General features: G+C 40.9%; 3 protein-coding genes across 4 annotated transcripts in view; 2 read left to right on the top strand and 1 right to left on the bottom strand.

Annotated features, from left to right (window-relative positions):
* Positions 1-129: 129 nt before the first annotated feature.
* Positions 130-2,655, bottom strand: ccdc59 (coiled-coil domain containing 59; the record flags this gene model as incomplete). Its single annotated transcript, XM_079334898.1, has 4 exons — positions 130-563; positions 841-949; positions 1,650-1,989; positions 2,505-2,655. 4 exons carry the CDS (start codon positions 2,653-2,655, stop codon positions 399-401), a joined length of 765 nt encoding a protein of 254 aa, XP_079191024.1. The 3' UTR covers positions 130-398.
* On the top strand, positions 1,199-12,392 carry mettl25 (methyltransferase like 25). 2 transcript variants are annotated; one of them, XM_079334894.1, is made up of 13 exons: positions 1,199-1,254; positions 3,297-3,433; positions 3,701-3,862; positions 4,004-4,110; positions 4,425-4,979; positions 5,439-5,586; positions 7,339-7,433; positions 7,975-8,004; positions 8,550-8,623; positions 9,384-9,477; positions 9,752-9,826; positions 10,234-10,305; positions 12,104-12,392. In XM_079334894.1, the coding sequence occupies exons 1-13, from the start codon at positions 1,214-1,216 to the stop codon at positions 12,209-12,211; spliced, it is 1,698 nt and encodes a 565-aa protein (XP_079191020.1). In that variant the 5' UTR covers positions 1,199-1,213; the 3' UTR covers positions 12,212-12,392. The 2 variants fall into 2 exon arrangements, with proteins under 2 accessions (XP_079191020.1, XP_079191019.1); XM_079334893.1 differs by lacking the exon at positions 1,199-1,254 and adding an exon at positions 2,951-3,037 and having other exon boundaries at positions 3,173-3,433.
* A 5,978-nt stretch (positions 12,393-18,370) lies between these two features.
* The window catches only part of LOC306817891 (protein O-mannosyl-transferase TMTC2-like), a 53,340-nt gene continuing 47,482 nt past the window's right edge, over positions 18,371-24,228 (top strand). Inside the window, exon 1 of the mRNA XM_079335142.1 lies at positions 18,371-18,864. Coding sequence (XP_079191268.1) covers positions 18,782-18,864 — 83 coding nt within the window. The 5' untranslated portion in view covers positions 18,371-18,781. The remainder of the gene's footprint in view (positions 18,865-24,228) is intronic.

Here is a 24,228-nt window from a genome sequence, read left to right as displayed (position 1 = left end):
TTGAGAAGTCATTCTGCAACCATGTGATGTCATGAGGAAGCAGCCTGAGGGAGAGCGCCCCCCTCTCCCCCCACAACACACACACACACACACACACACACACATACACAAAAACACGCTGCTGACGGGGAAAAGGAACTTTTCACATTTATTGGTTAAATGATTTGCCGCCCTTTTATAACAGTGCCCTCTTGTGGTGGAAGGTGAAAGCACACCAGCATCAGGTACCAAAATACAGAGAATGTATAGAGGCAACGCGACTCATCCTCTTGCATCACCGATAGAAGTGTCATCAGTGTTAAAAAAAATCCTTAAAGTTGTTTATATCAATGTCTTTTAACACGACAGTCAAATAGAGGCATGGTAGTTTCTTTTCCCATGAAAAGTTCAGTATCAGCTCATTTTCCTGCTCCTTGGATCTTCTGTAGCAAATACTCCATCTGCAAGTTCAGGTTGGGCTGTCCTTTCTTTGTCTTTTTGCTCAGCATCTGGAACGTCTCCACCTTTTTTTGTTTGTACTTCTGGATGGCTTCTTCTCGCTGCTGCTTGTTCTTCAGGTACTCCTGGTATAAACCGGGGTCAGAAAAAAACAAAACAGGACAGTCACATTACAGAACCATGTTCAGTTTGTGAGGTTCCACTACAGAAAACAAGATTACAGATGTCAACGCTTGTGCTTCTGTTTACATTTGTAAACAGGATTGTATACAATTCTAGGATGCCTTGCAAAATCAGGCAAGGGCACTGGAGATGACAATCTTTCATACAAATAGGATACACTTATTGAACAGGAAAAAAACTTAGACAGCAATCAGATTAAAAAACAGCCCAATACATCACCTCTTTCTTATTTTTCTGTTTATCCCTGGCTGCTTCAAACTCCTCTTTTGTCTTCTGGAAGGACGTCTTCCTCTGCTGTTTCTTCCTCATGCGGTTGCTAATTGGCAAACTGCAAGAAAAAAAAAAAGACAATGGTTGTATTACTCTACATCAATCGAAAAAATATATCTTTATGTTGTTTTTCCAGAGTTTAAAATGTAATGATGTTTGCATTCAACCAAACGAACAATACGAATAGAAAATAATTGTTTAATTGTTGCACTTTGTTTGTCGTTGATTCTTTTTCATCAGGCTCATGTCAGACTCTGGATCAAGAGTGCACAGTTGTTCCCCCTACTGGCCACATGACTGTGACAAACCTACTCTGGGAGCGATGGAAGAAAACCTGTTTTTCTCTGGCTTTACTGCTCACAGGTTTGTTCATGAACATTACTTCTTTAATCTTCAACATTTCTCCAAACTTCCAAATAAATGAATAGAACTATTACAAATATTCTCATCTCTTTTTAATGATCAGCAGACAACCACTAAAGGTAACACAAAGATGCAGTGTTTTTCAAATCGCGAGTTATCCAAAAAAAAAAAAAAAGTTCACATCCAGTTTGAATGTCTTAACCCAGCTATAGTTTAGAATATTTGTTTCTCCCTTTAATCTGCATCTCTTTGTGGAAACAATTCTATTTGAGTGTGTGTTTAATTTCAACACAGGTGACATCAACTGTCAAGCCGTCAAATCAAGCTGAGCTGCAAGTGGCAAAAATCCTCACTGAAGACTGGTGTTCTGTAGAGACAGATACACTCCGACTCACCTTTCTTTCTCGAGGGATGCCGATACTTCTGAGTTCCCAGCGACAGACTGCGTCACCTCAGATCCACCAGTCGCCTCTGGGTCCGGATCAGCAGCTTCACTCTGGCATGTGGCGTCATCCTTTTCTTCTCCTTTCATTCGCAGTTTACTCCTGTTCATTCGATTAGTCCAGGCCTCGTTTTTCAGTTTCTCTGCCTCAGCCATGTACAGATGTTTGAGGTGTTCTGGGTACTCCTCCTTGTACAGAGATTTCGACTGGAGGCTCTTCCTCTTTTCCTTCCGCAGCAGCTTGTTGTACTCATGTTGGACTTTTTGCTTTCTCTTGAACGCAAACCCCTGACCTGAAAACAGAAGACACACAGTGAAACGTCAGGTTTATTTAAAGAGGAGCCATCATTAAAAGCAATATTAACATGATCATACTGGGGTTGAAACAAACTAATAAAACCCATGATTCTTACATGAGAAAAACAGAGACAAAATTAGATTGTGAAGCTGAATACATATCTTACCATGGCTGTGTATCACTGCATCCCTAGTTATACCAACACTAAAATTAATTATTTACAACCAATACGTAATGTTTCACAGTTAAAAAAATAAATCAAAAGGCTGTTCAAAACAGTCCCAACCTAAAAATAGTGATCACTGGTGAAGCAGACATTTAAAAAGTGAAAATCTGTAGTTTTATTGTCTGTGTGTTACATAAAATATAAAGGTATTAGATAGATGGTGTCGCTTTGTTTACCGTGTGTTAATGCAGGGCGGATTTAATAAAAGACAGCCTTTTTTTATTAATCGATTATTCAACAGCTGTTTCTTAATAGTGTGTTTTAAAAATAACCTTCCTTTTTACCTTCCTGCACGCTGCCTTCGTACAACTTATTATCAGGGATCCACTTTTTCTTCTTCATCTTCACACCTTGTGGGTTGTTGTTGGACTTCTTCCCTTTGCCATCTTTCCGTGTAAAACGACTTTGTTTCGTTTTTTGATCTGTCGGTGCCATTCTAGTGTCTTTTTTTAAATCAGGAATAGTTGATTGTTTTTAACTCTCATGTGGAGCAAGGCTGCATGATGAGCTTATCTTTACAGACGCAGAGTAATGACGTGTTTACTGCAGACATAGTAATCGATTACTGAGCACCCAATCCAGAGAAAAATGTTTGTCGTTGTTCATAGGCTATTTTATTAACAAAATGAATTTTTTTAGATACATACGCTAAATGAATGACCATACACAATCAGGTTTCGTAGTAACACCACCGTTTTGAAAAAAAAAAGTGACTTAAATATCTTAGTGATTTAAAACAGACTGAATGTATCCCCAGGTGTCCTACAGTTGGTATAGCACATTTAGTTCTGGTTGGATTCAGTATTGCACTGTAATAGTAAATAATGCATTATCATACACCGACAATATGTTTGTTTGTGTTCAATGAAGATGTAAGAAAATCAAATGTGAAATCATCGAACTGTATTATCGTCTGCTAATGTCTGGTCGCTCGTGGCTGTTTGCTCCATAGACTCTCGTGTTGCATTGAGCTCCTCTTTCAGACAGCTTGTAAACATGACATCCGGGTCACACAGCCTCGCAGACATACAGCGGCGGATAGATGAAGTCAAGCGGTTCCTTTCTCAAACTCTCAGCATCGCTAACGCGCACACTGTGGAGTTTTACACTCGTGACGTGTGGGAGAGATTTGTGGCCGTGTCTCCTCGCGAGGTCCTGTCAACGGTGAGTTCATGCAGTGACCAGCAGAGGGCGCCAGAGCACAACACAGAAGGTAAGTAGAGTCTATAAAGAAGATGTTTTTATTGTGTTGCTTTCAAGAACTCAAGAAGAGAACTCAAATGCATCTTGGCTCCATTTAAGAAGTCGTAATTTTGATTGTACTTTTTTAATTTTAAATGTCTGTGCATGTATTTCTGTGCATGTATGTGTGTGTGTATATATATATATATATATATATATATATATATATATATATATATATACACACACACACACACACACACATCCACGTTATCTCTTTGTCTGTCTCTCACAACAGAACAATCCAGCACCACCTTTGGGTTTTGCAACAGCACGAGTCGACTCGTTGATACAAATGAACTGCTGCAGGCGGCCAAGGCTCACTCTCTCCCTTGCCTTGGAGTTTGTATGAGCAGAGATGAGCTCCTGCGGGCCCTCTGGGGAGACAGGGGAGAGAAAGGTTGGGCAGAACGGACGGCCTGAATGCAATCTATTATGCCGAGAGACGGAAACCAGTGGGAGACTAACATGAATGCGAGATTGCCATGAAATTTAAAATTGACATGCTTCTTTTTTTTTTTTCTTGCTCTGAATACTTCAGGCGCTGTGCTGGAGCCGGATGAGTTTATGAACTCTAAGAAGTCTCATGAGGTGCAGTCCATGTCTGAGGTGGTGGCGTGTCTGGCCCAGCACTGTAGAGTCCAACAGGTGAAGTTAAATCTTTAGTATAATAACAGGGCGATATGACTTAGAGAATGAGGAACTAATAGAAAAACCACAGGAGGTTCAGGGTAAAACTATCTTTTACTCAATGGCTACAAATAACTTTAACACCTAGAGTGTCATGTAAATAGATATCACTACACAAACTAAATGTACACATGCATTTAAGGGGACACATTATGAAAAATATCTACTTTTATAGACTTGCAACACAGAGAAAAATGCTCTTTTTCAAATGTGCTCTCCTGTGACTTCACAGTGGGATCTTAGTCTCCTTGAAATCTTTCTGCCTTACTCAGGTGATAGATGTCGGCTCGGGGAAAGGCTACCTGAGCTCCTTCCTGTCTCTTCGGTACGGCCTTAGAGTGTACGGTATCGACTCGTCCAGCACCAACACCCACGGAGCCCAGGAGAGGAACAGGAAGCTGAAGAAGTTCTCCAGGGTGTACCAGAAACACAGCAAGGCCGCGAGAGCAGGGGGAGAGGCCTCAAAGTCACCACAGGAGGACGTAATAAAGATACAATCTGGCGTTAAAGGAGAGGATAGAGCAGGAACTGTGAAAGAAGAGGAGGAGGAGGAGGTGTCTGTCAATTCTACATTGCAATGGCATTCAGAGCCACAGCCTGAAACAGACGAGCTCTTCCTCAGTGCCCTGTCGGTGGATTTGGTGAAGACTTCACCGACCAGAGTTCCCCCCGCCCAGCTGAGTGACGAGGAGAGGGAGCGGAGGAAGAGGGAGAACCTGGAGAGGAAGGCTAAAAACAGAAGTGACAGCTCCTGCACCGTTTTTTCACCTCTCACGTCTTATGTAACCGCGGAAACAGAGCTGCGAGAGCTCATCGACGAGCTGGAGGTAAATTAAAAAAAAAAAAAACAAGGGTTTGAGGTCTGAATACGACCCAAGGGTACTTGTCATTTTATTGTCAATTGAAAAGAAACGTGGGTGGAGCGTACAACCAAAACTATTAGAATGGGGGAAAAAACCAATCTCAAACCAAATATTAATAACTCTGAAAATGAAATTTGAAAAAAACACGAGGGATTTTCGGTTTCGTTTTCAAAGCAGTGATGGTGCAGAAATGAGGCTCGTTTTCCCCAACAGCAGCTTCTGAGATTGCATGTCAGCCGAAGCAGCTGCAGTTTGCATTACTGGTGCAAGTGCAAGGATGTTATTGTGGTGACAAATGCGCAGCACGTCATCATCAATAAAGTCCACCATCGATCTCCACCCATTCCCCTTTCCCAGTCCTCTCATTTTCTTCTTCTGTTCTCGCATGCCTTTTTTTTTTTTTTTCCCCCCTCCTAATTCTAGGATGCGGTCATGGTCGGCCTGCACACGTGTGGCGACTTGGCTCCCAGCACCCTGAGGATGTTTGTGGCTAAAGCAGAGCTGGCTGCAGTCTGCAGCGTGGGTTGTTGCTATCACCTGCTGTCTGAAGAGTTTGATCCCGCCATACAGGGTAACCACACACACACACACACACACACACACACACACACACACACACACACACAATAGCAGTGGCACACTGTTACACTGAAGGGACAGATAAGTGCATTTGAGTCTGTCTCTGTCACTCCGACCGGTTTTAGGTAAAATTTTGTTTTCGTCCATGTTCCATAATTTTGGGATATTTGCTGAAAGCTAGAGAGGACAGTGGACAAAGAGAGTTGGGAATGACATGCAGGAAGAGAGCCACAGGTCGGATTCAAACCTGTGACTCCCACTCAAATATGGAGGCGTGACAACTATCATTTTCAATCTAGCGATTCATCATTTTATTTCAGGTACCGAAGCGCTGCAAAATAGCCTGAAATCATCTTGTTTCCTTCTCCTACCCTCCACAGTTTTTGAGGTGTGAAATCGTCCACATGTGTCCCCCGTGCAGAAAGAGAGAGCCCCTCGCTAAAAGTCGACACGTTGACGCGTCATCTCTTGTAACCTTCGATTGTCGCGTCACCGCGGAAAATGATATCACGATGGCTGATTGAAAACACTCCATTCCATGGTTGTTCCTCCAACTCCAACTTGATCTCTGTTAAAGAACTGAACAAAAGACATTCACACACATACGCTCTCTCTCTCTCTCTCTCTCTCTCTCTCTCTCTCTCTCCCCGGCTGGCCTTACAGTGCAGCCTGGGATAGAAGCCAGCTCCTGTGGTGGCCCACCTCACCCTAAAAAGGAGCTAAAGAGCTGAAAAGCTTGATTGTAAAAGCTGGTCGTACATTTGTGCGATCCTCTCACTTAGGAGAAATGCATCCTCCATGTTTAGTACCTTATGTGGAATTAGGAGTCCAGTCTGATGCTCACAGCTTTACCCACAACACACACACACACTCTTGAAGATAAGTACATCCAGGAATTGAATGTCGAGAGCCTGCGTGTCTCTTGATTTGCAAGACTGCGTTAGCACTCAAGAGCATCAAAAATATTTGTCTGAATAAGAACGTGCGTACACGACCTCTTCAGATGCTATGTGTTTGCTTCCGTATCCTGGAAATAGAGGAAAAGCCTGTCCACTTCATTTGAGGTCTTTTTTCAGCAAGCTAACCTGATTGTTAGCATGTTAGCACGTCCACAGCAGTGAGCCGGCCACAGCTGCACATGTTATTATTGCTTCTTGGGACAGTGTCCCGGTGGACTCCCCCTCGCCTTGGCCTCAGTCACTGACCCTTTTTATAGATGACATGAAAAGCATGGCAGCCTGTCAAGTCGTGACCCTCCCACTGGGAGTCTGTGTGAGTATGTGTGTGTGCTAAGAGCTATGACTATAAATGTTTGGTCCTTTTGGGGATTTTTAAAAAAAAAAATTGTTTGAGGAATTATATTAAAGAATACTTTGAGAGATGTTTGTATTCACTTTCTAGCTGCAGTTTTGTTTTGTCAGTTATGTATCCTTTATCTTTGAAATGAAGATTAAATTAGCTTAACTGAGAACAAAACATTGGAGCAGTTAGCATGCTAACAGTCGAAAATGATTTACTAGTACCTCTAATACTCACCAATAAATACAGCCCAGTAAATATGACATGAGAAAGTTGGCGTTGGAGTTTTTGAATCTTGTTTTTAATCAAAAATTGAAATGTTTTCCTCTCCTGTTATGTGAAAGTCTCCCTCGCAAATATGAAAAAATTGGTACCCTCTGATTGCAGATGTTTGCAAAGCCTGCAATCAGCTTCCCCCACATTATCTCTGCGTGTCTCCTCACAGAATGTGTGCACAGTGCGCGTGGTTTCCCTCTGAGTCAGTACCTCCGCCACCAGTCCTGGTTCTGCGGCAGAAACGCCAGGATGTCTGCGTGTTTGGTGAGTTTGGATGACTCCGCGGAGAAATGTGCAGAGCAGCATCGTTCCTGGATAAACATGTTGTTTTCTTTTTGTGTGAGGAATGTCTCAGTCTGTAAACAAAGCATCTGTGTAAAGTAAACAGTCTTTTTTACTTACTTTGGGTTACAACTGTAAGCAGGGAATGTGTATTTTATTTCAAATAAATACTTTTCATTGAATTTATTTATACATTTTTAATTATTCTTTTTTTTCCCATCAACTTAAAGCTCCTGTGAGTGCACACTGAGTGCACTCAAGTGGTACATCATATTACTTGATTTAATCTGATTTTGTTGAGAATATTTTTTGAAAGGGTTTTTCTTAACATTTACAGCTGATTCCTAGTTCTGTGTCAGGATTTGATTTCTGACCTTGAAATAGCTGTTATTAAGGCATCAGCATTCATTTCAATCAGGTTCATAACCTGCTTCAAAACTCCTCACAGCAGCTTTAAGAGGTTGATAATTCATTATTGAATAAACATATAAGTACACAATTGTCATTTTTGTCCCAAAAACAGGCACTGGAGAGAGTTTCAGTCGGCCAAGGGGTAAGTAAGGCATGCATTGAAACTGTAATCAGTATCATAAATTCAGTCATCATTGCACATGAATGTACTTTAAATGGTTTCCTCTGATGAATCATAACTTCACACCGGTCACAACTAATCAGTCAAATTGTTTCAAACCCCGAACATGGGCGTTCTCACAAGTCAGTATTATCTTCATCCTCAATCTCTGTCATGCAATCAAACAATCAGCTTGCTCATACTGCTGTTGTTATAAGTCCTTGATTGACTTCAGTTTATTTAAATTTGAAATTTGGAGCTCGGGGGTCTAAGCCAGAGCTGATACACGAAACCACCACGACAAATTAGTAAGAAATGTTTATAAATATTAATGTAATCAATGTTGGATGGATTTGTTGACTTGTTGGAACGCGGAGGCTTGATTGCCTGCTTGTCTTGCGTCAGGCTCTGAAAATGAAAGAAATATTCTTACATTGTTTTTCTGGATGAATCTCGAGCAATAAACAACCTTTTCCTGATGTTTTACAATTAAATCCTGTTTAATGGCGCTTACGTTTCTTTTACAGATTCAGATGGAGTCTCTTTTTTACCGGGCAGTCCTTCATGTTATTCTGAGGGATCATTACAGCTCCTTTAAAAGGTAACACACAGCTGTCCGTGTCTGGTATCACTTTATATAATACATGACAGCATGTATTAAGGAGTTTTTGGAAACTCCTTGATACAGTTTTTGGAAAAAAGCTGTTTCTGTAGTGTGCTTTAAATCCCCTCATTTGACACCTACCACACGGCAGAGTTACCTGGCGTTAAAAACAACTGTGTAGAACTGACTCATCTTCTCTTTGGTGGTCTTGGAGGTTACAAAAAGGCATCCATATTGATTTCAGTCTGTTTCATAACCATGTTGAATTATGTTCAAGCGGCCATTTTTGGAAGAAGTTTAGTTTTAATTCATTTTCTTGAGCAATAAAAAGGTTACAACACCATGATTAACAGCTCTGTTGACAAATATATAAGTACCAGACAACAACACGAGAGTGATTGAATTTTCCATCATACACAAAACTCTGTTCTGCTGTGAACTGTACCAACTTAAGGAATCAGGGTCAATTTATTGGTAAATTAAATGTGTGTGTTTTGGTTAGCGGAGCAGGCGGCTTCAATTGTGCAACCCCCAGCCAAAATACTGAAGTCTGAGCAGGAACATCTTTACTGCTTAGATTTTGGTATTTTGGCTTCACCTTTGTACAACAGAAGGAGGTGGACACTCGACGTGCATCTTTATATACAGTCAATGTTTGGTTGTCGTTGCTTGTTAGTAATGTTTTTGTTTTGCTTGTTTGTTAAATTTTTTTTTACTGACATTCATTGACGGAATATTCTGTCCGTTTGCTCTGCAGTGAGAAGCGGGTCGGGAACGTCTACTCCAAGGCGAAATCATTCGTGGACTACGTGCGTCGAGCTCTGCGCAGACTGGAACTGGATGAATCAAAGGTCAGGAGCAAAATATTACAGCTTTAAGGGTTCTGGATTTTCCAGGCACCAGGATGTTTAGGACTTAATCATCTGGTTGCCCTGGGTATCTATGGCAATGAGGATGACGTATTTTTGCCTGTTTTATGTCACGAGCACCTCCAACAGAAATAAAACCTCCTTACACTTTCACTTCACATACTTTAACTCCTCATCACAACCCCATTCCTCCCTCTTTTATCCTCCTGCAAATCCCTCCTGTTCTCACTCCTCCTCTTTTTTCTTTTCTTCTCAGCTTTCTGACAGCGACATCCAGAAGTACCACGACACCTACAGGCCAAGAATGGACGAGATGCATGCCTTTAATATGGTAAGTCCTCCATGCACGTGAACAGAACCTGGTAAGCCTGTGCATCATCTTTGTATTAAAACTTCATCCCCTACTGCCAGCCACATCAGCCTTTTTGAGCTTAACTTTGTCCAAAACATGTCCAATGCTGTTCAGTAAAATGTGAAATGCCAATAAACTGCACACCATTAAATGAGCTCATGATTGTAAAGAATGGGGAGAAAAAATAACACCCTCTGGTTTCAACTGAAGCCACTAATTGTGGTGTCAACCAACATAACTATTTTCTCCCATGACATAAAGCATTAGAGGGTTTTTTTGGGATCAACAGCCAGCTACTGGAAAGACTCGAGTCATAGTGGGTTTTAGTATGTCATAATAGTAATGCTCTAACCTATTTTTATCCTTTTGGTTTCATGTCTGTGTAGTTGAAGGTGGCTTTGGCTCCCTGCATCGAGGGTCTGATTCTCCTCGATCGTCTCTGCTACCTGAAGGAACAGGTAGAGTCCTTTTCGTGATTTCTTTTACATACTAACCCCTCATTAGGAAGGTTTTCTACCGTCATTGCAAAATGTTCACATTTTCACCCGCATGCTCTGGAACCCTCCCAGTGGTCCCAAGCAGTCGCCTGCCTTGCCGTGCCTCTGATTTAACCATGACGGGGTTTTTTTTTTATTTCTGTAAAAACAGCCAGACTGGTAGAAGAAGAAAAGACTTCATTGCAATACAACAATGTGAAAATATTAAAAACATGTTTGTACCCTTTTTGTCACGGAAAATAAATTAAACAACATAACAAAACAAATATTCATATTCATAATACTCATTTAATAAGCCAAAACTAATTAATTGATCCTCTAAATACAAACTTTTTTTCGTATTGTTTAGATGTATGTCTTAATGAAAACAGAAACATTTTAACAAACTTAACGCGGTTAAACGAATGCATTGGTCCCTCCCTCCCTCAGTTGGACTCTTTTGATTCCCCAGTTCACCTCGTTGATCGGGATTTGTAGTTCTGCTTGACACACGATGAAAGCCAGGACACAGAAATCTCATCCGAGATCTGGAAACCCTTTTCGATTCAGACCACTGACAATAATACATGTAGGTGTGGACATAATTGAAACCAGCCTGCATTTAAACATCTTGAGCCTGCGCAGCCAAAGACAACATGCTGATCTGTAGCCTGAGTCATCGTGATGAGATACGTACAGGGCCCAGAGCTTTGAAGTCGTGATTACTTGCAGAGCCGCGTGTCAGATACATTTCCTTAAAGAAGTAGTGTAATCAAACGGTGCAACGTTAAAAAGGGCGACTCAGCTTTCAGAGATCTCCCCAGAGGTGAGGAGGAAATAAGGGGATGATGGATGGATGTGGATTTGATCCATATGATGATAAGTGTGATGAAGCATGTTTGGCTTAAGAAGAGGAAACACTGAAAGAGGTTTTATAAGTACTGAGCATAAAACATAATCATCCAAAATCACACACAGTCATATACATCGGTGATCTTGTGATCAAGAATCAACATCTTTGGCAGCAGATAAATAGATTTAACTCAGTCATGAGTGTTTGTACTCATGACAGGATGTCTTTATCGTCTGTCGACCAATTTGGTTCATTCACAAATCTTTTACATCAGTTTGTTGAATTTCCTGAGAGATTTTACAGACATCCACCTTCCCACTGGATAAACCTGCTTACTTTTGGGTGCTTTTATCCAGTGTAAACATTAGGTCAATGTTTGTGGATTTCAGGGAAATTTCGGAACAATTACAGCATGAATTACCCTGAAATTTTGGGTAAACATTCAAGATTCCCAGAAGATAAATTTAAAAAAAAGTGTTGATCATAAATGTTTTTAGAATAGTCGACTTGATCAATCAATTGCTAACTAGCATAACAGCTCAGGGTTCATTTCATGCAGACTGAAGCTGACCATACTTGTCTGTCCTTAACTAATTGTTAATATAATGTGGTGTTTACATGGCTCCAGGTTCCCATGTGTTTGAACATGAACATCTCTAAGTATTCTGGGACATTTAATACATTTAACCAGCAAAGGAAAACAAACATAAAGGAAGAGGAGTCCACCTGAAACAATATTTGGACAGATGTGTCTCCCCTGGGGTTTCAGTAGAGTCATCTTTAATGGGGTGATAATCATACAACGGGTTATTCCAGCCGAGGTCAGAAAACAAAACTGGAAGCAGAATCACCATTATTTTTTTAGATCCATGTGTTTTTTATTCAGTAATGTGGTTTGGTAATCATTTTTTAATGTGTGTCCCGCAGGAGGATTTGTCATTCTCGGCGCTGGTGCAACTGTTTAATCCCCTGCTGTCACCGAGATGTTACGCTGTCGTCGGACTGAAGAGTTATGAAGGAAGACGTTCAAGCTGATTATCTTTTACAAATCTCTCAGCAGTCATACTTCAAGAACTATTGCAGTTTTTCTTTTGTTTTTGTTTCAATGATTTATTTATGCTGTCTCTGTAACACATCCAACTCAATCATTTTTTTTTTTAATCCTCTACTGTTTTTTTATTCAAATTAAATCTTTATCATTTTTAAGGAATCGTCATTGATGGTGTGCTACTTTCCTGCCTAAAACACCTGGAAAAACTGTCAGGCCTGTTTGATTGAAACGTATCCGTCTAAGCCTTTTCGTCTTTAAGCGTAGTGAGTGACCTGACTCTGGAGAACACTTGTGTTTAAGGACCATTCGGGGAGCCAGGGGCATTATGGGATTTAGGACCCCCTTTATCCAAAAGTGTCTGGGAACCCCATTCCAAGGCTCCCCAAACCAGAGGAAGTAAGGGAGAAGATACATGGCAAGAGGCGCCCTTGAACCCTGTTTTGCTTCTGTTTTTTTCTTTTCAAGAGTTTCTTTTCGGTATATCATGCTTCTCTTACTGTAAATGTTTGAGAACAAATGTTATAGTCCTGAGAACACACGTGAGTTATGGTGGTGGGAAACACACAAAGAGACTGATAGAAAGCAGACACATGGTGTAAGGTGAAAAGCTGAGGAGGTATCATAAAACAACAAACCGTTCTACAGTGGAACTGGACGCAACTAAACGAAAGACAAATGAGGTAACACTTCCTATGCATTTCTACTCTTTTTCGATGCACTTTTAATAGACTTAAATCGGGTTACCAGTTAAACAAATGACTCAAACCACTTCCACTGATCACATCTCTCACTGTTTCTCTCATCTGTCTCTGTAGCTGTCCATTCTAAAGCCAAAGGTCTGTCATTGTTCTTGTGCTGAAACTGTGTCCAAGAGCTTTTTTTTTTTTTTTTTTTTTTTTTTCTCGACAAAGAAAGATGGAGGCGCCTGGTCCATGTTTGGCTCGAGCAACTTGTTTTGCACTGACACTCTGCACTAGAGGCCAAAGTTGCCGAACACAAGCGCAAACAATTCAAGATGTGAACGCAGCGTTTTTTTTTTTCGGGATATAAATGTTGCTTGGTTTTCGTTGTGGTTGTGTGAGTCACGTCCTGTCGACCTGTCCTGCCCTTGGTGCTTGCACGCATGTTCGCCCACCTCCAATATGTATATATAAACACACCCTGGCAAAGTGTCTTTCATGTTCCCACATTGAAGACATGATGGAGGGCCTTACGCACAAACAAACTTTAAAGAGGATAAAACTCTGCAGAGGTTATCCAAGCAACAAAACGGATTAATTACAAAATCCCTGACTTTGCATGGAGGAGAAAACAGGAAAAGCAGTTTCAGGATGTGATGAAGGCTCGGAGACACAAATAGGGAATCACACTGGACAATCCCGTCACAGATGACTTTACATTGCAAGATAGGAATGAGAGGAAATGGCGAGGAAGCGATGGGAGTGCGTCAAACACTTCGAACCCTTTGCTCTGATTTTTGTTTCTCACGCTGAGGTCTTTGCACACATGGAATTCCTGCCACCCTCTTTCCTTTGAAAATCAATCTCACTGTCCTCTAGATTCATAAACAGGAAGGGTCCTACACTTCAACCATGTGTTGAATGCACTGCTTTAGATTTCAAAGGTTGCTTCTTGTGAATGGGTAAACTAGCTTTAAATACATTGACCAAATGGTACAGTAAGGAAGGGAAGATTTTCTGTTGTGTGGAATCAATAAAAAAAAGGGTGAGGACTTTAACAGTTCGTAGAACTATGACAAAGTTCCTGCGGTCCAAACACTCCCTTTATGTATGTTGTCAGTGGAAAATGGCAGCCATGTGAATATTGTGTGTACTGAAAACAAATTTAAAGGTCTGTAAAAGAAATACATGGCCACATGTTCTGTAAAACCTGTTTTACTTTTATGACTCAGACAAGCTATCCTAATGTCTTTCTTTTGACCTTAATAATCATATAGTCCTTTTATTAACAATTCCAAGCACAACCTGGGATTTTTTTGGCCGCAATTAAAGAAGAAGGTGCCAGGAAGTGGCCCTGGCTGCCACCATCCTTCCCCTCCAGTGACGAACACGTTGCCAGTTGCCCTGCTTGTGTGAAAAATAAAAAAAGGGGGGATTTGGCGGGAGTGTTGAGCCGGGCACACACTGTTTGTTTTAGATGAAAATCAATGTCCTCACCTCATGTCACTGCAGACTGATCCTCCTGAGAGCCGAATGAACAAAAACAGCATTTAGCACCTGTCAAGGATGCATCTGTGGACGTGTAAACAGGAACATCAAGATGTTTAAATGTTTGCTTCGCTGTCAACCTGAACAAACACTTGAAGAATGCTTGAAGAACAACTGCTGTTTCCAATTAGTCGTCATATATTTCCAATAACAATACGTGTCCCTCTGATTCATACTTTCCATTAATTTTGCCCATTCTTTCATGTAAGGTTCAGTTTAATATCAAATTAGATCCATCTGCCGTGTCATAGAAAACAGACACACTTGTGTACGGCTTGTAGAAATTAGTACTCGAGCTCCAAATGTTTTCTTGGTTCTCTCCTCAATGGTTCATATTGTTCAAAAAAGATGTGCCTGAAAATGTCTTGATTTGTGTTAATAAGATTTATATAACAATTAAGGGAATTTAAGAGACCTTTCTACCAAAACCATATGGTTACAAAAGAATTCTTCTAAGGTCAGGTTTTTCGCCTCTCCCCTTTTATTCCTCCTCTACAGGCCAGCTTTTAACTCCAAATAATAATTCATTACACTACATTTAGTCGTAATGATGACAATAATAAAGAGCAATCTGTTCCTTTCTCTCTGAATCAACACCATCCTCTCACCCTTTGGCATAAAGGATTCCACTTTTCTATGCATCATTAGTAAATGTAATATAAAATAAAAAAAGTTTCCAAATTAAGCACCAAACCCAAACATTCATCAAGCACCCCCCCTTTTTTCCAGACTGTTATATTTATGACCTTCCTGCGCCTACAAAGGAGGTGACATCCTGGCCAATGTTCCACAAAACCAGGGTGCATTTGATTCTGTGTGTGATATCTCCTGATTTTTTGGTTGCTGGGCTTCAGTGTTGATATTAATACCACGAGAGAGCTATTCCTGTCAGGGTATAGGGCCCTGGCTGGCTCCCTCCAGCTGTGATTATCTTTTTTCCTGTGTGATGCTTATCTGCTAGGATGAAGAGGCAGTGGTTCCGGAGTACGCAGCACTGGGAAATTACCAGTACTTGCTTTGTATGGACTAATTTGGAGCAGAAATCTCTCATTAGGAGCATCAACGGGAGAACTCTGGAAGAAAAAGCAGTTTTGTCTTTTGTTTCCTATATTTGAAAGCTGTTTAAAAAACACACAAAAATACTTTTAACCATGCTATTTGTTTTGTGGGATAAAAAACCTTTCATAATGATGCAAAAAGAGATTTTAGAATAAGCTTACTTGCCAATATGATACAAATAGATGAAAAGATTATCTGTACTATTATATGCACAGTTAAGTAAAGCTATGATTACCCAATTAGGCAACTTAATTGGACTACTCTCCTTGTCCCGGCTTTACAGGTCTCTACAGTTCAGCTGACACACAAACTGCATCTCCTTGTCAGTTCAAGAATGTGTGCTTCTCTCACCATTTTAGTTGGGCTAACAGTAAATCGACTTTTCATTTATCAACCATCTTGCACATTTTTGTTTGTCATGTTAATGATGCTCTCTGAGTGTGGACCCAGCTGAAGGCTATATACGTATATGCTTAGCAGGCTAGCAGCTGGTTAGCATGCATACATAAAGACCGGACACTTTATTCTTCGAAATCGCAACTTTTTGTATTCTTAAAGTCTTATTATTGTACACTTGGTGTAGGATGATGGTAGGAGGGTGGTGTTATATCTGGATTCGGCTGGGCAAGCTGTTTCCCTGTTTCTAATTTTTTTTCTAGCTGAGCTAAGCTAACCAGCTGCAAACACTCATTTAAAATATGCAAACCCATCTGTAGGGCCTAAACCAAGAAAAGTTTGAATACTTGTCAAATGAAATATGCAAGCAAATACTCTGCCTAAATATAAATGTGGTTAAAATTAGAAAAGCCATGGCCTTTAAATTTGAGCTCTGGAAATGATTGTCACTTACTAAAACATACTGAAACCAAATAGGAAATGGAAGGAGAAAAGCAAATTCGTCAACAATGGCACATATTGTTTTATTATTCAACAAAATGGGCAAACACTGAACCATGTCGAATGATTCCTCTTCCCCTTTCTTTTTTAGCCTACAACTGGAAACAAATAAACTGATCATTTTACAGCTAAAGAGCATCTATACAGTCATTTATGGTCTGCCTCTGTGAATATATAGCAGGTTATCGGTCCATAATGTGTTTGTTTTGCCCTGGGCCTGTTTGCACTATATAGGAATATTACTCCCTCTTTTCCTTGGCTAATCCTTTAATCACCTGTGACAACTGAAAGTCAGAGCAGCTCTTGTCCCCATGGGGCCTTGAGACCACACTGTGCATCTTGTAGGCTTTGTATTTCCCCCTGGAAAGGCTTTTTTTTTTTTTTTGCTGTAATAAAGCTGGTTTACATCTCTTATCTGGCAAAGACAAGAACAAGGTCACATTTAAAGGTTGTCTTACTGATAAAACGTTGAAAACAATGGCTTTCTACCCTGGGCAGAATAGATGCATGTTGAATAACCATCTGCCGGAATTGTGTTAGACTTGGAAATTAATATGGCACTGGTCATTGTCTTGACAGTTATTGATCGATCAAGAAACAAATGTGTCGGATATTATAAATGTATAAGACTGATCACCAGGAATGTAAAGAAAGGTTTTGTTTGCATTAAAAATTAAAAAAAAAAAAGAAAAGAAAAGGAAAAAAATACTCTGCCCATCTCCCTGAATGAGAGTTTGTGTTGTGGAGGACTGTATGTGTGCACTTTAAGGTGAAGCTTTAATTTCATTACTTTATAATGACAATAAAGACATTCTATTCTATGACATTCACATAGAATGTGTATATCGTCATTGAGGTTAGGTCTTGATCAGAATCAGGGTCATGGATGGTTCTCTGCCCTTTAAGGCTCACAATGCTTCGTCACTGTCTCACCCAGTTCTATACATCTTTCCTAAACCATCTGTGTTTCTCTCTCTGCTGTGCTGAGCTGGATTTCTTTTGATCCTCAGTTTGGACACAGGCGTTGGTCCAGCTGGTAGTCAGCGGGACCATGGCTGCACTTTTATAAACTCACGGCCATATGCATCCTTCACCATAGGGTGAGGAACAACGGTTCATCAGTCACGCCTACACTCCAAGCTTCGCTTCTCCATAGAGACTGTGAGGGGTTTGTGTATTGCACATTAATCAAAATTTTTGATTTGGGGTCTAATTACACATTGCATTACTTTCCAAGCAAGTTATTGTTCAATCGTAAAGCAAGTGGTAGTAAAATGACTAATACTTTAAAATCTATATTTTAGTTTGAAAGAAATAAGGACCTGACATAAGAGAAAAGGCGAAGAGTTTTTTTATTATTATTTTTTTTTTTAATTTTGTATTGACACAAAAATCACAATGTTAAAAGAAATGGAGCAGTTTTGAGAATAACGTTGCACTCGCAGGCAAACTGACATCGTAAATAAATGACAATTGTTATGCTTTCTTAAATATCAAAGGCAAATGTTTTACGTAAACAGTGATTTTATTGATTATTTTCAACTCTATTTTCAACATTTTGGAGATTTTCTCGAAACTCACCACCTTATTAAACATTTCCCATTTTTTATACATGTCAACTTAATTCTAAAAATATAAATACCCTATCTCCCTAAAGAATCTCCCTATTCTTGTGTTCATAGTCCTTTCCTTTTTTTTATTAGCTTGAGGTAAATCTGGTTCTTAGGCCTTTGTTGCTTTAATTTAACGTTGAGGACATTTCTTTTTTAAGATATTTGGTTCCTGCCAATCTAGGCATAAATTAACTAAAAATAAGAGAGAAAAAAAGACATAAAATGCCATAAATATGTAGTAACTTCAGGCTTGACTTTCTGCACACGATTGATTCTTATTCTCGTGCATCAGTGATGCATAAAGGCACTATGATTTATTTCTCACCCGCCACCTTTTTCTCCAGTGCAGAGCGAAGCGCGCATGCGCAGCCTCCACGGAAAACCACATGCGTCTCTCAGCTCGACACTCTCCGGTGCCAAGGCGGAGAGATGAGCACACTGGAGTGAGGACACCGCAGCACGGACAAGAAATGCGAACGACAGCACCGGCGATAGCTTCACCTCCAAACCCCCCCTGACCCGTCTGTTAACACAATGGGTTAGAGGGAATATGGGCTAACTTTCACACACTTTGCATGTCACGGAAAAAGCAGCCCTGCGTTAAGGAGAGAGATGTGCTGCCGAGCGGCTGAATTGATCGCACAATAACACCAAGACTTGACAAGAGAGGTGGGGTGGGTGGGTGGGGTGTGGGGGGGAGACCTGATTCTAGTCTTTTCTAATCTCAGTTCTTCTCCCATTTCGGGGTTTTTGAGAGATGATCACGGAGCTGGTGTGCACCGCCGTGGCTGTGGGTCTCTATGTGAACACTCTGGACGCAGAGTTCTGCTACGATGACAGGTAAGGCTGCACACACACTGATCACCACCATCCGCTCCTCCACATGTCATCTCCTCACTGGGGGGGGGGGCGGGGGGGCTATCCTGCACGCTTGCATGCTTTTGTCATCAGTATCCTGTAATAAATCAACGCTAATGTGACTAATGCAGTTAAATGCACAAGGAAAATATTGTAGTTATATCACTCAAACATGCCTGCTGTGGCATATTCTTATCTTGAACTGCGTTTATGATGCTTGCATATAGTTCAAATGTCTTTATTGCTTAATTGTAGACCTTACAGGTATTTTTTTTTTTTTTTACAAGAACTTAAATTGTGTAACACTAAAAAACTCAAGATGAGTCTTCCCCCCCTTTTTTTTCTCCCTCAGAAAGTAGCCTGTATGGCAAATGTCCACAGTAAACAAAGCAAAGCGAGGTGAAGTTCAACATGTGAATTTAAAGCAGTCTTGTTCAAACCGCCTGCTGCTCACACGAAGTGCTTCTCTTTGTGTTGACGGAAGCGCATGTGCTTGTCATAACAATGCCCCCATGCACCCAAGAGGGGAATTGAAGCTAATTTGAACAGGGAGTTTAACAGCTGAACAAACATGTCAACACTACCACGCTGTGGAGAAACCCTGTTCTGAACTGATGGACAGAGATGCTCGGTAGAAGTGAGAGAAAAGTTAAAAGGGTTTTAAGGTGGTGAAGACAAAACTGCAACTAACTCTTTACAATTCTTTTTCATTATTTTGCTCATTCACTTTTTTTTTACTGTTAAATTTATCAGTAAGTCTAAAAAATTGCCAGAAAGCGAAAGTACGATGTAAAATTCTTCGGGGGAACACTTCACCTGCCATTTGTCTGCGCTCTGCTTGTGAGAATAATTGCCCTTCATGTAAATGTTGCTCAACAGCTGGTTCCCCTTTTTGAAAAGAGGAGCTGGACAATTACTCATAGAATCGGTAATACTCTTTATGGGCATGAAGGTTTTCGGCTCCTACAGCCGTTCTGCGATGTTATTCATCTTCCTTTATCAAGTGTTGAGTTGCAGGCGTGCGAGATATGCGGTAGATTTCTCGATGTATTCTAAAAATGACAGTGGACAGGTGGCGTCTGTTATTTGTTCACAGTGGTTGTCGTCTGGCATGCATCTCCAGACACCCCTTAAAGGTCAAAGATGCCCCCGCTTTTCTTTTCAGCGCCGTCGCTGACCCTTCCGTGTGAGCGAGACGGGAGTGTTTGTGAAGGTTAATAAGAAGGAGGAGGTGGTGGCGAAACACGGGAGTGGCGGTAGATACGAGCTCTGCCTGCTGTATCCAGTTCCATCGCACCTTGCCAAGTTATCCCAGTGAAGCGCCCAGTGGCTGTTCATCCATCAGACTTGTCTGAACAGGCGACGGCGACTCGGCGAGGTTGTCAAGAAAGCCCTTTTGGTGACATATTACCCGCGGAGCTCCCCTACCTGTTTCAGCCTACGCTTGCACTCCATTCCCCCTCTGTGAAAGTTCAGTATCTGCCCATGCTTCGTATCTATCAACGTCAAGATGGTAATTTACGCCCTTGGGGGGGACCGGCACCAGCGTTTTGGTTCAGCACTCTCAGATGGAGGAGGTTGAATACCAATCAGAGGTCTGACCTTCCCTGGTCGTTCATCAAACGGGTGTCTTCTCTCGGGGTCAAGAGTCGTGTGCTTCCCGTTCGCTTCCCTCAGGGGTTAGAAAAGAGTTATGAGCAAAAGGTCAAAGCAAGACAAAGACTAAAGAGTACAGGTTACACTGATGACTTGGTTTAGAGTTGTCCGATCTTTGAGCAACATTGAGTCTACGAACTAAGAGCCCCTGGGAGCGACCGGGCCAGTGGTTATTCAGTGTGTTCGTCATAGTTAACGGTTGTAATAGAAATTTAAGATGCAGAATGGAAGCGAGGTCTAGAGGTGCCACTATAAATAGATTTGAATCTTTACACTGTGTAACATAATGTCTTTTTAAAGAGATCAGTAAACAGGCGAATGTGTCTGTACATGTTGGCTAATATGGTTCCAGCTGATTTGTTACCTGGCCTCCTTGGTCTTGGACAGACAGTATTTCTTGCATACAAATTGTACCCTCAGTAGGTGATACCATGTGGACTATAAAACAGAAACCAGAAAGCCGTAGACACGAGTGGTCCTGTCCGTTGCGTGCAGTCTAAATTTCTTAGAATGATCTATTTATAGAGCCGAATTGATTTCTGAGAGAGATCAGCTTGCTTGTAGAGAAATGAGTTTTTTCTGAATTTGTCCACCTCAGTGCGAGCTGAGACGATCTGAGCCCTCACATCATAATCACATTCATCCATTGCCCGTCACATGCAGTCCTTGATGTCAAAGATGAGACGGCAAATCCACATAGCTCTTCTATGTCAGGACGCCTCAGCCGACTTGGACATCCTCGCTTGTCTCTGCTTTTTCAATCATGTCAAGTGTTTTTCCCGGGCACAGCTCTGAGCCCAGCCAAGCACTCTTTTGGCCAGTGGTGTTCCCAATGAAAAGACTCGTGCGTGTGAAATGACTTAAGTTTAACGGGAGCAGGGAGAGGACTTGAGCCAGGTCATTTTTGTATTCGAAGGGAAAAAATTATTGAGGCGTGATCGACTGGTTTTAGATTCAGGCTTTTTTTCGCTTGTACAGCGAAGGGCATTCACTGCGCTGATGTGTGTTCGTGTTTTAACTGGCGGTTAGAGTGATAGCTTGAGAGCTGTAGTCATCGTTTTGAAAAGATATTGTCCATCACCTCTGAACTCTCCTTTGAATACCCGTCATCAAGACAGTTTGGACAGTGATGCTCTGCAGGACGCAGACATTTACAAGAAAATTGTTTTCAACAACAACACAGACAAATTGACCATCAATGGATGCATTTACAAGGAAGACTCGAGATGTAATTGCATAGACACTAAGTACTGCAAAGTTAAATGCATCCCAAGTGGCTTTTATCATTTCCAGTCCTGCATTTTAGAACCTGTGTGACACCAATCACGTCACACACACACACCATATACACAACTGAAAAATGCATTATGGTCCCTCTGGGGGTTGAAACAAAGAGATCTTCTAACTTGTTTGAGTGGAGCTAAACAGTTTATTCTTTGGTTTGGTTGAGGGTAGGATTCCAATGACTGTCATGTTTGAGTTCATGATTTCAGTTTCACTCTCCCTTTGAAATATTCCCATTGTTAATGTCTGATTTTTTTAAATTAAAAGAGAAGATCATCATTTTTATCATCTTTTCTAGCTTGCTATCTGAGGTTGACCAATGAATGAATCAGTCCAGGGTTTGTCTTTCAGAAGCGCCTTTTAATCACAGTTCAAAACATAGTGCTTTCAGCCTTTTGGTCTCATTTGAATTTTAACGCAGCAGGTATGTTCCATTAATAAAAATCCTTTTTGCCTCGGGAATGTTAATGTGCTCGTATCGACTTAGATAAGAGAAGCAGGAAAGTTTAATAAGTTTCAAGCAGGAGGCCAGTTTTCATTTCAATGCTTCTGGTTGTTTCTTTATCCTGTGCTATTAACTTAGATTGATTGTGCCATGGCAGTGTTGGGCAGGTTACATGATAAAAAAGAACAAGCCATCAGATAAATGTAAATGACCTACAACTCAATAAAAAGGGTAATTACATGATTCGCCAATTACAAAAAAAACTACATCTGTTAGCCTCAGAATGAACCCAAGTGAAAGGTGAGCTAGCTACACACAAGCTAGCTAGATAAGAAGACCTAGTTACAGGAAGGCCAGCTGAGAACGTCAACATTTTAGCGCTGTTACATCAATGTACATTAGTTATCACGATTTAAACATGTTTTTAATTGTGTTCCAACAAAAGCATGTCATCGCTGAATCATCTCAGTTTTTCATAAAAGCTCTTAATTGCTATCTCATATGGGTTGGGGCCCCCCCGAGGCTAACTGTTTGGTCGTGGCCCACCATGTTACCAGCAATCCCTGTGCCTCTGCTTGAATAATTATTCAAAACATGTGGCCTAGTTGTGTTGGGGCTATTTAAGTAACAGTATGCGCTTGGAGCAGATAAATATTGAGGGAGAAGAAGTAGGCCAATGAGATGAGAAAGGGACCCCCTCTTTGACTGAGTTGTGTGTTGAATGTGTGATCAGGGGGAAAGCTGTTGTTCGTCAGGAGAAATTAACAAGGGCTGAGGAAATGTCACCGCCTTCGGTAAAGAGTGAACAATGTGCGAAGTACAACTAAAGAATAACGTGTTTATGGACTGTCATTTAGGCTGATTGGATTATTCAAAAGATGGATAATTGTTTTGCTCGTTGGCCACAGAGAGTTATTGGTTTGATGTCTTGTTTTTATGCATCCAGTGTCCTCCTCAGTCTTGGTGGTGGAGGGCTGGGACCATCATTCAAACAATAGGAAAGGCGGGAGCAAAGAGTCTCATCATGATTACTTGCAGACTTTATTCCTGAAAGCACTTAGTGGTCAACTTTGCAGATGTCGCGGCTTTTAAACTGCTTTAAAGCCACAAATTAAGTCATGATCCCAGTATGGTGAATGAGTTGAATTCAATTTCTTTAAGGGGTTTAGAATGATTTCTGACTCAGTCTTTAAGAAAAAATGAAAACTGACAGAAGATGTGCTGAAAACAGAAGATCACATGTTGAAGCCTATCTTCTTGTGCTGGGATGAGCTCCAGCTTTTGCAATCCTTACAGGGGCAGGACAAACCATCTCTTGGCAAACGGAGAGCTGGCATGGCTTGTTCCTTATTATGAAAGGTTTCTGAAGCACGCACCGAGCTGCCTCATTTAAAAAAAAAAAAAAAAATGGAACATTTTATAAAAAAGGATTTTTAGAATAAACACACTATCCTTTCTGCAAGTTCCAAGGTTTTCCATCTCCACTTCAGTAATGCAGAGGATTGGGTTGGCTCTATATTTGATTTCAGGCCTTATATTGCGTGTCCTGTAAAAGGCAGAGTTTGGAGTAGGTATATTCTAAAGGTTCGCCTACAAAAAAGCCTCATGAACCCTCCATTTTCTTTGCTGTAATTAGAGCCTGAGCGATGAATCAACCGGCCGCTAATCACCCTCGCTGAACATATGTGACTATCGATATCGGCTCATTTTCTCCCCACTATATGTTTTGCTAGTCATCACATGTAAACTAAGTGTTATGAAAACGAAAGTCCAATACTTATTTATTCGAAGTGTTGGTCACCTCCCTTTCAGGGAAACACTGAAAACCAGTAAGTCAGAGAGTTAGCATGGAAGCTACTTCAGTGCTCAGCTAAAGTCATTCCTTTATTTTTTCAAAGTAAAGAATTCATGAAAGCCTTAATAATTGTATCACTTTTATGAATGTCTTGTATCTGAGGAGA

The sequence above is a fragment of the Symphodus melops genome (genome assembly GCF_947650265.1).
Source record: "Symphodus melops genome assembly, chromosome: 22".
Classification (NCBI taxonomy): Eukaryota; Metazoa; Chordata; class Actinopteri; order Labriformes; family Labridae; genus Symphodus; species Symphodus melops.
The sequence above is the reverse complement of the archived record's forward strand: the minus strand, read 5'-3'. Positions and strand labels throughout refer to the sequence as shown.

Coding starts and splice junctions, on each gene's coding strand:
- mettl25 (XM_079334893.1), top strand. CDS start 3,217: ATGACATCCGGGTCACACAGCCTCGCAGACATACAGCGGCGGATAGAT. Junction 8,005..8,549: donor GAGTTTCAGTCGGCCAAGGG/GTAAGTAAGGCA, acceptor TTTCTTTTACAG/ATTCAGATGGAGTCTCTTTT. Junction 9,478..9,751: donor TGGAACTGGATGAATCAAAG/GTCAGGAGCAAA, acceptor TTTTCTTCTCAG/CTTTCTGACAGCGACATCCA.